This window comes from Limulus polyphemus, unplaced genomic scaffold (assembly GCF_000517525.1).
Source record: "Limulus polyphemus unplaced genomic scaffold, Limulus_polyphemus-2.1.2 Scaffold576, whole genome shotgun sequence".
Lineage (NCBI taxonomy): Eukaryota > Metazoa > Arthropoda > Merostomata > Xiphosura > Limulidae > Limulus > Limulus polyphemus.
Window position 1 is genome coordinate 441,558 of NW_013666186.1, and position 14,336 is coordinate 455,893.

Sequence of the window (14,336 nt, forward strand, 5' to 3'; positions counted from 1 at the left end):
TATTTCAATTTCTAACTAAAAAAAAAAAAAAAAAAGCTAACCATGATAAGCTCTTCAAAGTCAGACCTGTACTTGATCATCTACTAACAACTTTTCCAACTCACTATAACTCCACCTGGGAACTATCTACTGATGAACAAATGCTGGGAACAAAGTTTAGAATTTAATTTAAATAATGTCTATCTAACAAGCCTACCAAGTGGGGAATCAAACTGTGTGTTCTGGCAGAAGCCGTAACTGGATACCATCTAAATTTTAAAGCATACACTGGTAAAGAGACCTATACTTAACAAGGGCTTAGCTGACACAGTTGTAAGAACTCTGATGGAAAAGTATCTTAGAAGGGGACATAATTTCTTTACTGATAACTTTTATACTTCTCCAACTCCATTTGATAAATTGTTTTCACTTGGCACTTATGCTTGTCACCCTTGTAGTAAGGACAGAGCTCACTCCCCAAGTATATTTTCAGGTAAATTAAAAACTCCTGAGTCTCAGTTTTTCTGTAGCTCAATAACTGCTGTTAAGTGAACTGATAAAAAGAGATATTTATGTTATTTCTACAATGCACAGTGCCACAGTAATGGAAGTGAAGTGACAAGAAGACAAAGTGAGATGATTAGCAAGCCACAGCTAATCATGGATTACAACAAATTTATGGTAGGGGTTGATCTTAGTGATCTATTTCTCAGTTATAATGCCATTGTACATGAAACTGTGAAATGGTATAAGAATATTTTCATTATACTTGTTGACCAATCAATATTTAAATATTTTATACTCTTCAAATAGATAACCTCTTCTCACTTTTGTCACATAAATCCTTTAGCCACTGTGGCTAATGCAATGAAATTCACATTAGCCACACACATATTTCATTAGTCACACCACTTAAAGTATTAAACTTATGTTAGTGTGTATATTGAAGCTCTTGAATGTAAATGTATTATAATTGTGGTATACAGTAGTAAAATGAAGCTGTGAATGTAAGAATGATAACTTTGAGGTATGTTATCAAAACAACCACCCCATCAACATTTATACTACATAATATATATATTGATCTGACTTCTTTTGACTTTCGTTTTCTTGCAGCCTGGAATGCCCTTTACAGAACTCGGAGTTGACCTAAGTAAGGCTATCTGTGATTGGATAAAATTACCCCTTCATTGTCTCAAGAAAAAGTTCCAGCATAAAAAATAGATAATTTTAGGCATGTGCAGGATGCCTATTCTACACTGGCAAAGCTGTATTAACATACGATAAACACAAACGGGAAATTAAACTGAAATTAAAATGTGTTGACAATTCATTGGGTAGTCTTAGTATTATATATTTATTTGTGTGGGTGAATTTCTATTCTCAATGAAGACGACAAACAACAAGGGCCGGATTAAGGGTTTATGAGACCTGGAGCTGAAGATTTCCAGTGGGCCTACTCACGCTTGTTCATATACAAGCAAATAAAGTGGCCATTGAGGCTTTAGATCTACCAAGCTATCATCAAATTAATATTATTTCAGGAAATGGCAATAATTTTTAATGACAACTAACCTGATAAGTTTTTGTAGAAGACAAGTTAGAAATCAATTTCAAGTTTTCATCACAGTGAGGCATGAGTATAGAATTTTTTAAAGGGTGGGGTTCATCCTTTAAAAGAGGGCACACATATAAGAACAATAATATATTTGTGATTTAACAAATGGATGCAAGTATATTTCAGAGGAAATTCACTGGTTCAATCAATATTCAATGTTGAAAATATAGGTTTTCACAATATACTTGTTTTAAATTTCTACTTATTAACCCACTAATTGCTTTTAACTTTTTTATGGTTGTGCTTGGTGATTTTTAGGTATAAGACACTGATAAATCTTCAAAGTAACATAATTCTTATGTATTAGGGCAATTTGATCTATGCATAAGGATAATTTCGAAACACTGTTCATTGGTATTTTGTTATCAAGACACACTGTAGTGTGTCATGCAGCCAAAACAACCTGGAGGACAAACTGTGTGTTATTAACAGAAGTGATAGTTTAGTGATTTTCCACTTTCTGTAGCTCAGACTGTGATAATCCAAACTATCACACATTTTCAGTGAATGCACTCTACTCAACCCTTACTTCACATATCAAATTTCCAGGCAATCCATTAAGCAATACACGAGATATAAAATTTCCACTTTTGGTTTTCTTTGCATCAAAAGTACCAAAAATTTATTTGATAGAAAAACATACTTAACTTTTATGGATTTTTTTTTCAAATTTGGTACACCGATAAAGCTTTACAACCTATAATTAGGTTTCAAATTTGGTCTAAATACAAGCTTCAAGTGCAAAGTTATTTAACAAAAACTGCTCAGTTTTGAACAAAATGTTTGCACATGCCTATGCAAAAAGTCATGTGAGCTGTTGGGCTAAAATATTTACTACAACTTCACCTAAGAGTAAAAGCAGACCATTTTTGTTTTGTTTTTCATTTGGATTAAAGATGGCTGATTTAGAGCAGCAAAACTATAAGGTAAAAGAACGTGCAAATACACGTGTATTGGTTAAGCCAAACAAACTAAATTAGCAGTTTCTTGCTCAAGTTTTCAAAAGAATCATATGGGTGGACAGATACTATTCTTTGCCAATTTTTAAGCATAAATTAGCTAAATGTTGTGTAGTTCTCCTAATTAAAGAACATTTAGCATCACATGGTATTAGTTAAAAGCAATTAGTGTAAATAATAATGCTTAAAACGGCTGTACCACATGCATGCAGGTGATGACAAGAAACTGTTAACACTCTCAATACGGGCTCAGTCAGTTTGACCGACCATGTGATCTTTTTGTACTCTTTTAAAGTCTTTATAAATTTACTACTTATAACTGTCAATATAGTGTGTATATCTTAACAAAATTTGGCAGACTTTCAGTTAATATTACAAGTCTTTCACACAGAAAAAATTATATTTTTAGTGAAGTATTTTTAATAAAATAAAATAAAGATTTCTCCATGAATATATTGAGTATTTGTTTTGAATAGTCCATGTGCAAAGTAATTTTCATGTTAAAATTAAAAATACTTTTCCTCATCTCAAAAATCTCAAATTTCCTTTGTGCATTCCATAAAACTTCCTAAATGCATTTCAAACGGTTTTTTTTAGTAAAACTTTATAGTTTATCTGTTATTTTCACTACCCTATCTCAAAACAGGATCGGTCAAGTCAACCAACCTTGTACAAACCAAAAAAAACAAAAAAACATCAAAATAAACCTAGAATAACTTCAAATGGTAACAAGAAATTACATTCTTTTATCCTAAGTAGTTCTAAGTTCATAACAGTATACATCTATCTATAATTACATTTTATTGTTCTATTGCCTTTTTAACCATGTCTAACTACTATCCACACCATTATAAGATGTAAATCACTAGGATAATGTGCAAGTCACATTACGCTATCAAATTACATTACCCACGAGCGGCTCGCGTATGTGCCTCGTGAACCATTTAAATTATACTATTATTATTACTTATTTTACCTAATCTAGTCTTAAATAAGTTCAAAAGATCTGTATTTTTAGATTTAGTTACTTTTATAAATTATACATAAAGAATAAACATGAAAAACAAGAAACAAAATACTTAACCAATCTTCTTTTTTTCTTGCTATCCGTTTTCAAAGAGAGTTAACCCTAATTTTTTATACTATAGATAGTAATGCACTTAATAATTGTTATTTAATCAAATAATGCACCAAAGAATGTAGACTAATAACATGCAAAAAGTAGACAAATTCCCTTACCTCTTAAAATTTTTCTAGCTTTCTAATTATGCAACAAGAGCCATTACAAATTCATCCAAGCTAGTTGTTAACTTTCTCATGGGAAGGATGTTGGTACTTTGAGTGAAATTAACATTTAACTGTTCAGAAAATAATGTTATACATATGTCGTTTGATAGATGAAAACCTTGACTTTCTATTGGTTATGGGTAATATATAATTAAACATAAGAGAGAACTATTTATGAACTATTTATTGTCTGAGCAATAACAATTATATAGTTATTTATATTTCATTTTGTACATTTTCGAGAGGTGATGGATAAAATAGGGATGATTCCATGCTATGACAAAATGTGTCACATGGGTCACACTAGTGGAAATTTAGGATTTTTTTTAAATACTGCTTTGTAGAATTAAGAGCTTAAAACTTGTATACTATTAAAATATAGATTATTAGCTTAGATTGTATGCTATTCTAATTGGTATAACCTAAAAAGTAGTATAATAAAATTTTGAATGTAAGACACTAAAACCTTGTGTCATGCGCAGTAAAGGATACCCAGCGTGATAGGGTTAATCTAGTTTCCATGGTGTTACTATAAAGAAAGTTATTAACACCATATATTTTAAAGAATCTGGTTGGTTCTGTAAAGTATAGATCTGTTCCAAATAATAGGGTTGCGATCCTAAAGATAATGGTGGTTACTACTGTGTGTCACTTTCTTACTTGCTTTGGATTGTTGGTGTGTCCACAAAAGGTCACGATATCTAATCAAAAAGACCTTAGGTGTGAAAAAAAGGGTGCAGCGAAAAAAGGATTCAGCAAGCAACTTGAAGGAATGAAATCAAAATTGGCAGCCAAACTGGTAAGCTGCAGTTATAGTACTTATAAGAATTTTAGAGCCAATATATATTCATTAGTTAGCTTGGCCATGCATTTTGTTTTACCCATCATCATGCCCTAATTTGAACAAAAAACACAGCCTGACTAACTATTGAACAGGAGCAAACCTGGCTTCCCATACAAAATGAAAAGCACTAACAAAGACTACTTTACACAAGGATGCACTTCACATCCTCAATGTGTTTTCACTATCACTCAAGCTCTTGAGGATAGTGCTCATGACCCTTATTCAACTCACCAACAGAAAAGACAGGAAAGACAACTATTTCTGAATGTCACATGTTATCTTCCCTGCAAGAAAGTCAGTTAACTGCCAGTTAGTGAACCCAAATTTTGTATGCTCTCAAAATAAAGAAAATTAAAATGTTACTGGAATAATTCTCTGCATCCAAACTGTGAACTCTGAAAAAATGCAAAGATTTTGTCAAAAAGAATTTCATTTTAAGTATGAAGTTAAAGTAGGCACATAGTAGCATCCTGTACTACAAGTGACATGTACCACAGGTACGATAAATATTAAACTATTCTCTATTTCTGATCTCAATAAGTAATACTCACCACTAATAAATATTAAACTATCTACCCTTAAATACAGCATTTCTAATTTCATTAAATAATACTCACCACTGATAAATATTAAACTATCTATACTTAAATACAGCATTTCTAATCTCAATAAATAATACTCACCACTGATAAATATTAAACTATCTACCCTTAAATACAACATTTCTAATCTCAATAAATAATACTCACCACTGATAAATATTAAACTATCTACCCTTAAATACAACATTTCTAATCTCAATAAATAATACTCACCACTGATAAATATTAAACTATCTACCCTTATATACAGCATTTCTAATCTCAATAAATAATACTCACCACTGATAAATATTAAACTATCTACCCTTAAATACAACATTTCTAATCTCAATAAATAATACTCACCACTGATAAATATTAAACTATCTACCCTTATATACAGCATTTCTAATCTCAATATATAATACTCACCACTGTCCCAATAGGAAGTGAACTGTAGCATCAGTTGGAGTGAGCTCCAAAGCTCTCTTAAAAAAAGTAAACAAAAGACAGGTTTAGTAACTGACAAAAGAAGTTTTTTTATACAAATGTTTCCACTTCAAGAGCACATACAAGTAATTGTCATACAAATTGTGCAAACAGCATCTTCTATATATCTCAGTTAACAGAGTTAACAAAGATTTTTAAAACAACAGATGGTTCACAAGCATGTTTTGTATTAAAAAAAGCACGACAAACAGAAGATCATTAGCCAATGTTACAATCAGAACTCATGTACAAAAGTATATTTTAATCAAATCATTAACTCACTACTCATATTAGTAAATCATTCATATGATAAGACTTTCTACTTTACAATATGTCATTTAAATCAAAATTCTTTAAGATAGTGTAATAAAAACATCTGCATACACTAAAAAATGCACATCTCAGAGTATATATCAAAATATTACTATATTGGTAAGGTTAATATAATAAGTCAATATAATCTTGGTTTTCATACCTCAAAATGATGGCGAACGTCAACAGATTTTGAAATTCTATCCTTAATACTTCTGTATCTCATAACATAGTCTGTCAAAATAGCACACCACTGAAATACATAAAAAATGAAAAGTTAATAAGAGTAAGTATACCAATAACATATAAAGTGAAAACAGAAGTTAACAGAGTTAGTACACCAATGAAACACAAGAAAAAAAGAGAATGTAGTTAGTACATCAATGAAACACAAGCAAAAAGAGAATAAGAGTTAGCATGCCAGTGAAACAGGCAAAATAAAAGAATAATAGTTAGTAAGCCAATGAAACATGTAAAAATTAAAATTTTCCTATACCAAAAATATATTTCCAATAATACCTCTTCTCACACTTTAGCTTTATTCCAATGAAAGTTTCTCTTCCCTGCCCATATAAGCATTGGTAAGAAGCTTATCTCACTTCCTTCAGTCTTTATACCTCACTATATTGCCCAAAGCAAGTTAAATCTTGTGATTCTCCCCATCTACATAAATGCGCCCCTATCCCAGATCCATATATAAGCTCCCCATTATTACTTCCAATTTACTTTTTGAGATGGTCCAATTAGAAGACATGAAACTGGCCACTTTGTGGGTTGGAAGGGTGAGAGAGTGCAAGGTGATTGGAGGTAAGTATTATTGGAAATACATTTTCTATATAGAAAAATGTTAACTTCCAAAATACACCTGTTCTGACACTTTAGCTACAATCCCAAACTGACAAGATGGAGGGGCCAGTGAGGGTAATATCCACACAGAAAGCATCTAAAAGAGGTGTGAAAAAATGAGATATAGTAATAGCACACTAGTAGGGTCCACACTACTTCTGGAACAGGTATGCTCTTTGCCCAGACAACATGAAATCTAATTCCTTGGCAGTAAAGGTGGACTAGCCACAGAGGCAAAATCCTAACATTGTTAGAAGAGCATGAATTTGGCTAGGCCCCAACAAGGCAAACAAGGTCCTATGTCTTGTCATTGAAATCATAGGGCTGTGGACCCAAATCTAAATTGCAGGTATAGTGGCTAGGGCATGAGGATTGTTTTATATTTGGTCCTGTTTAGTAATGTGGCATTATTGGAACCCAACCTGATAGTTACAGAATGTTGCATGTTGAACCACCAGAATTATGAAAAAAGGCAAGCAACACAAAAGAGGAGAAACCCTTGCCCCAACCTAAAGAAGCACAAAATGCAACAATACAAACTCAGAATTCTGGGACCTGTCACGCTTCACTCAACCTGAAGAAACAGAGATTACCCAGTCTGGGATTACAAATCGAAATTCTAACTCCCCGACTTGAGAGGTAAGGCAACACCTCCTGCCCCTGGAATTAAAAGGAGATGTGGATCAATCTAAGTACAACCAATGGCAAAGAAATTGCCACTCTGCATTAGGTATTATAAGGAGTCAAGGACCCTCTTCCACGATCATCAAAATGAAAATAATGACCAAAGAGAAGGGCCACCAGATAGAGAAGAGTCATCTCTGAACTGGAATACGAAGAGGCTCCTGTGTAGGCTGGTCCTGCACATACCATACATCTGGGAAAACCATCCAGTTTTATTGATAGGAGGGCACCCAGCTTTGCCCTCTTCTCCACCAACTGGAAACTGGAAGTGGTAAGGACTCCAGAGAGAGTACAATAGGTGAACCACATTCCCTATTTTGAAAAACAAACTGACCCTGATTTATTTAATCTAGGGGTCAGCAGGGATGGGTAAAATCCCCTTAAGCTTCACTTGACCATCTATGAATGGAAGTCCAGTAGTGTGTTATAACTGTATACCATCCATAAAGGTCTTATGGAATACCCAATCTCAACAGAGCTCATTGCTACCAGGAAAGTTGTTTTTTTTATCAGCCAACTAGTAGCTAGTGCAAATTTGGAAAGAAGCATACATGACCAGGCAACACCCACCACCGAGTGGGATCCAAATGAAAATGATGAAAGCGTCCATGAAAAAGAAGAGAAATAGACACAAAATATTTCTGAGATTGCTTTGAAAAACTATTACTCAAAATTTCATCAGGAACTGTCTAAAGTGTAGATATAGCTAAAGCCATTCAACATTGAAAATAAACCCACAGCAAGCATGTAAAACTGTAATCTTCTGCTGTTGAAAAAAATTAATAGGAAATAATAATGTGGTGCTTATATATGGAACTGGGATAGGGGGTTCATTGACATAAGTGAAGAGAATCACAAGATTTAACTTGCTTTGGGCAATAGAGGAGGGGTATAAAGACTAGAGCAAGTTAGGTAGATTCATACCAATGCTTAGATGAGCAGAGAAGAGAAACTTTCATTGGGAGTGGATGTAAGTGTGTTTCGGAAAAGAGTTAGTACACCAATGAAATACAGGCAAAGAGAGAAGTTAATAGAGCTAGTGTACCAATGAAACACAGGCAAAAAGAAAAATTAATAGAGCTAGTACACCACATACACACTGTAACAGGAAGTTCATGTAAATACAGATCAATATTATAACACTAACACAGTCCATAAGTATCTCATATCATATTACTGCAGCATGAAAACACAACCCTTATAAACAGCAGAATCCCATAACATAAAATTAATAGTGTAAATGGATGTATTGTATAACACTTTGATGTGAATAATATATCTATAAAGCATAACATGCCAACATAAATAGAAAATTAACAATAACAACAAAAGTGAAATATGAAGAGCAAGACAACAAAAGCAAGACAGTATCATTACCATATAAATACAGGTATATAACTAGTGTGTAAAAAAGCTATGATTAAGGATTTATCAATTATAAATCATTAAGGTTTTACACGAGTTAATGCTACAAATTTCTGCCCTTCACTAACTACTTATACTTAGAGGTAGCAATAATGCATAATTTGCTACCTGAGTAGTAGGTAGGCAGAGTAGGTAAGGTCACTCTATACAGTAAATGGAGAGTGTCAACTGAAGGCTGTTTACTAATGTTCTTCAGAAGATATAATGCACCTCTTTGATAAAACTGAATGGTTAAAAAAAATATATTCAGTAGCACAAATAATGAAGTAAGAAATATCTTACACAGAACAAATAGTACAATTGGCAAGAATATGAGAAACATTTATTTCATCTTTATCACATACTGTGAATAAAAGGTGTATTTATGTTATTTATCTCAAATTCAGATCACTTACACTGTAATAAAATGCTTTACTGCTTGATAATACATGTTCAAACAAACTGATTATACTTTACTGTACTTACTATATTCATTGTTTATGTTTTCTCTAGGTACACCTCTAAATATATGTGAAGCATTTTTCCAATTAGTTTTCATTAGAATACCTTATATAAATCAAATATATAGTTATATTTTGATATCAAGCAGTGAAAATGCTCACTCAAAGTTCATTATTTCATTTTATACATAATGATTATAAACATAAGAATAAATAGAAAAATACTGAAATAAGGGTTTACAGGAGTACAACACAGACCTCCATAACAATGAGAACAGAGTTTGTTTGTCTTACAAAGACTCAACAATCACCAGATCTTTCTAATCTCTGCTTCTTTCTGAAACCTTGCATCAGTAGACAAAAGCAGTGATGAGTTAGATGTTTGTAATCAGTCTTTGTATTTTGTAACAGTGCTTTCAGATGTCTTTTATTGTCCAAGGTTACTGATGAGTGGTGGAATTCCTTGAAACTGTTATAACTCTGAAACAATTGTAAGTTGAATGACAGATATGGTTTCACCTTTATTCTCAGTCTTTATATTATTCCACAACATTACTATTTTTCAACCTTATATATAGGTATACAGAGGGTTGAGCATGGTATATGAAACTCAAGTCACTTGACAACCACACCTGAAAGAGAGTTGCAGTGGAAACAAAATTTATCACAACTACATTTTAATGTTTTTTTTTAGCATTTGAGTGTGAAGCCACCAAAAATTTATCAAATACTAACATAAAATATTCATACACTCAGGTCATAAATTTCCAGTATGGGGAGATCCCTTGTATTTAATGACATTGGAAAACAAAGGAACATACATTAACTTCAGGAACCATGATCACCCAGAAAGAGGTCTGAAAGAAATTATACACCAGCAGTTGGAAACAAAGTGCATTGTCGTGTAACAGGTGAGAATCCATAATCACAAATGACAGTGAAAAAGTCATCATGTGCCCCAAGCAACAGTATGCAACATAATCAAGAAGAATCACCATCTGGAAAAGTAAAACAAGCCATTTGTACCCAAATTGCTTTCATAACACATCCATTTAAAATGAGCAGAGTGTACCTCAAGCAGCTAAAAAATGAAACAATTGTTCACAGTAATCCAACATACCCGTGAAGTTGCTAGACACAGTGCCTATGGACTTCTGTGTGATTGGCCTGTTGAAACAGGCACTGGGAAACTGTCATCCTTGTACATTTTATGATTTATGGAAAGCAACAGGGAGGGTAGTTGTGCTTTGAAAATGACAGCCTTGTAGTGAATCCTTTTGCAAAGAAAACTATGCTGCTAGGCTATTTTCAAGTGACACAGTCGTAAGACAGTGCGTCAGGTTTAAAAATAATAATATTATATATACAAGTTCTTCTTTCTGCTAACTTCAAAATAAAAGGGTTTTAGTTATATTTCTTAATAGTATAAATATATACTATGTTGTTGTTGGGCTTAGGGTTCTTCAACAGTAGGTGTCTGTGACTTGTTAGTGTTAAATTCAATGATGAATAAACAGCACACACACTTGTTTTCAAATAATATATATTCGGAACAAGTTAAACATATGTACAAAAAAGTCTTCACACTATAGAGATTGCAGGCATATCATAAACACTATTATTTATATAGTTCTCTTCTTCTTGTCAAAAGTCCACTTAGGCCTACTCAATTATTTTAGAATTTCAGTTGACAAGTCGAATTATCTTCTCTATATTACCATCGTACTAGCATTCTGTGTGTGCTTCACTTACACTTTACAGTTGTGGTGCAAGTTTCCGTAATTGATTTGGTCTTCTTTCTTCTGATTATCCTCTGCTTCTTTTGTCAAAGTGTACCCAGGCTGATTCAATTACTTTAGAATCATGATTTGACAGAATAAAATTATCCTTTGTATCTTTTTTTATACTGTTAGTTTCAATCTAACATGTTAAACATGAGGCCTATGTCAGTCATTATGCCTATAACGTTTACGTTACTTAACTTCACCTCAACTATATTCTCTTTTTTTTTATCTGTCTAATAGTGTCTGTCTGCTGCTTCCCACTCATCTCACGCTATTTATATCTTTATTACATAGTCGTCTGGCCACTTCCTATATTCTCGTCACCAATTAGTTATTAACAAAACCTTCTTCAATCATCTGCTTTTAACTCTTATTATAAGAAAACTTAAAAATAAAAACTATTCACTCACTAATATAAATTAATCACTAATATTTAAACCAAACAGTCTTTTATATCATGACATAACCCCTCTTCAAGACAAAATACTTACAATTTTTTTTTTTTACTATATACAAAGTCTGCTTCAACATTTGCAGTTCCTTTATCTGTCTCTACTAACATAGGGTCTCCAGCAGGGCTTCTCTTTAACAGGATCCCTCATCTTCATCTTGACCTTGTGTTGTCTTAAGTCTGTATTTCCTAATCTATCTCTATGCTGACACAGTAGTTTTTCTTCCTCTTCCTATCAGTCAGTATGACACTCATGTTCACTTCCTTATACGTCTCATCTCAACACAGTGTTCTTAGGCATAGTAGGTTCTTATCTACTAAGACAAAGTCACTGTCTTCTGGTTCTGCACCATTCATCTCTGTTTCAATAACTGCACCTGTCAGGTCTTTTTCTCTCCCAAAATACTTCTTCAACAGATTGGCATAGAATATATTCTGGTCTTCCCACATGCACCTTGTAGTCCATTCTGTTGAGTACTTCCTGTACTTCAAAAGGTCCTTTCCAATGCATGGTGAGTTTGTTGTGATCTGTGGGCAGTAGAATTAGGACCTTTCATCTAATTTTAAAATGTCAATCCTTGGCCTTCTTGTCATAAAAATGATTCTGACTACTTTGAGCTGCATAAAAACTCTGTCAAGCAAGTTGACAGGTTTCCTCCAGTTGGTTTCTGAGGTCTAACACATACTGGTATGTGTTCCTTACTTCTGACTCTTCTTCTCCCATCCATAGCTCTTTCAATATTTGCATTGGACCTTGTACTGTTCTTCCATACAGTAACTCAAAGGGTGAAAATCCTGTACTTGCTTGTGGGACTTCTCGATAAGCGAATAACACTGCCTATAAGTACCTGTCCAATTCATGTGGTCTCTCTTGGCACATCTTTAGCATACTCTCTAAAACTCCATTGACTCTCTCGCAAAGTCCATTACATTTAGGATTGTATGGGGTGGTAAAGAGTTGCCAAGTACTGATGAGTCTGCACACTTCCTGCATCAGTTATGAAGTAAACTGGGTCCCTCTACCACTCAGGATTTCTCTCAGAAAGCCTACTCTGCAAAATATTTCCAGGAGGGCTTCTGCTACTCTCTCTGTCTCTATCTTTGGCAATGTCATTGCTTCTGGATATCTCTCACTAGCTTTGTCTTACTTTGCACTAACTTGGTCGCCTATATATATGTTGCCCGACTGAGGCATAGAACTTTCAACACACTACAAGATGTGATGATGTAACGAGACTCACTTAAAGCAACAAAAAAAATTCAGAAGGTTTGAGTAACATGATGTCAATTCACAACAAATGAACTATGCAACAAATGATTAATAGACAGTTAAGTATGCAAACCTACATTAAATTATCACTTCTAAATATAACTTACTTTAACTCTTGTGTTATATAAACGAAATAATATTCTTGTATTAAACTTAAAATGAAATAGCATATATCTAACACAAGTTATCAAAATTAGTGTTTCCAGCTATTACTACTTTTGATTATTCCAACTATCAAAGTCTCATGTGAGAATAACAGATTAATTGAATGTAATCAATTGATGAATTAATGCAACTCATCTTTCCTAATATAATTATTTATGATAAGTTGTATGAAGTATGTTTTTTGGTATAGATTACTGTCTTGGAATTGTGTATTTGCCTAGAACTAATAGATACACAGATATTTAAGTACAGTACATAACTTATTCGTGCTCATACCTGAAAAGGCAGAAAATTATTTACCAAAGGAACATTACGAATGCATTTAATATACATTAAAATACTGTATGCATACCTCAAAAAAGCTCATAGATGGGGAAGTACAATGATTCATATGAATTTCTGAATGATACATGTATACTTCAGTTATTCAGAAAATCAGGAAATTATTTATGGCAAATGTCAAAGTATAATCTTACTACATTGCTTAAACATATTTTCTAACTTTCATGAATGTAACAGTAAAAGTATCTTTGATCCATTATGTATCACAGGATTTTTGAGATACACTATAATTTCAAAATGTATTGTTACTTACAACAATTTTATTTTCCTTTATAAACATCAAGCCATGCAAAATATAAATATGTTTATGTCAATAACTTACACTCATAGTGCAAAACACTGCACTACGTACAATTGTTTTTAACAATTCTAGTCATACAACAACTAAAATATGTGCTACATTTATTAGAAAACTTGAAATTACATTCCTTTTGACATAAGTGAAACAAAACTATTGTGCCATATAAATGACACGAAATTATACATGGATGAGCCCGAAATCTGTTCAACAGATTCTCACAGATTGGGTTATCGTTGCAGAGCAGCTAGATGGAAGCCCTTATTAAGACCTGCCAACACAGTGAGACGAAAGAAGTGGGCAAGTGATATGATGACCAAGCCTCTGGACTTTTGGAAGACCATATTGTTCTCAGACGAATCAAGATTCGCTCAATTTTCGGACAGTGGAAGGATATGGGTCTGGAGAATGTCTCACCAAGAGTTTTGGCTTAACAGATTGCAGCCACCTGTGAAGCATGGTGGTTTCAGCATGATGGTTTGGGGAGCTGTTTGGGTTGGTAAGAGATCGAGCTTAGTGGAGTGCGTTAGCTACATAAATTTTGGGAAATACGTCTAAATAT

General features: G+C 33.2%; 1 protein-coding gene across 3 annotated transcripts in view; it reads right to left on the reverse strand.

The window, feature by feature from the left end:
* Positions 1 to 14,336, reverse strand: part of LOC106459214 (regulator of microtubule dynamics protein 1-like) — a 111,963-nt gene that overhangs the window by 43,527 nt on the left and 54,100 nt on the right. For all 3 annotated transcript variants that reach the window (XM_013918820.2, XM_022385658.1, XM_022385659.1), the window contains exons 4-5: positions 6,233 to 6,322; positions 5,701 to 5,756 (exon numbers count right to left, since the gene is read on the reverse strand). In XM_013918820.2, coding sequence (XP_013774274.1) covers positions 5,701 to 5,756; positions 6,233 to 6,322 — 146 coding nt within the window. The remainder of the gene's footprint in view (positions 1 to 5,700; positions 5,757 to 6,232; positions 6,323 to 14,336) is intronic.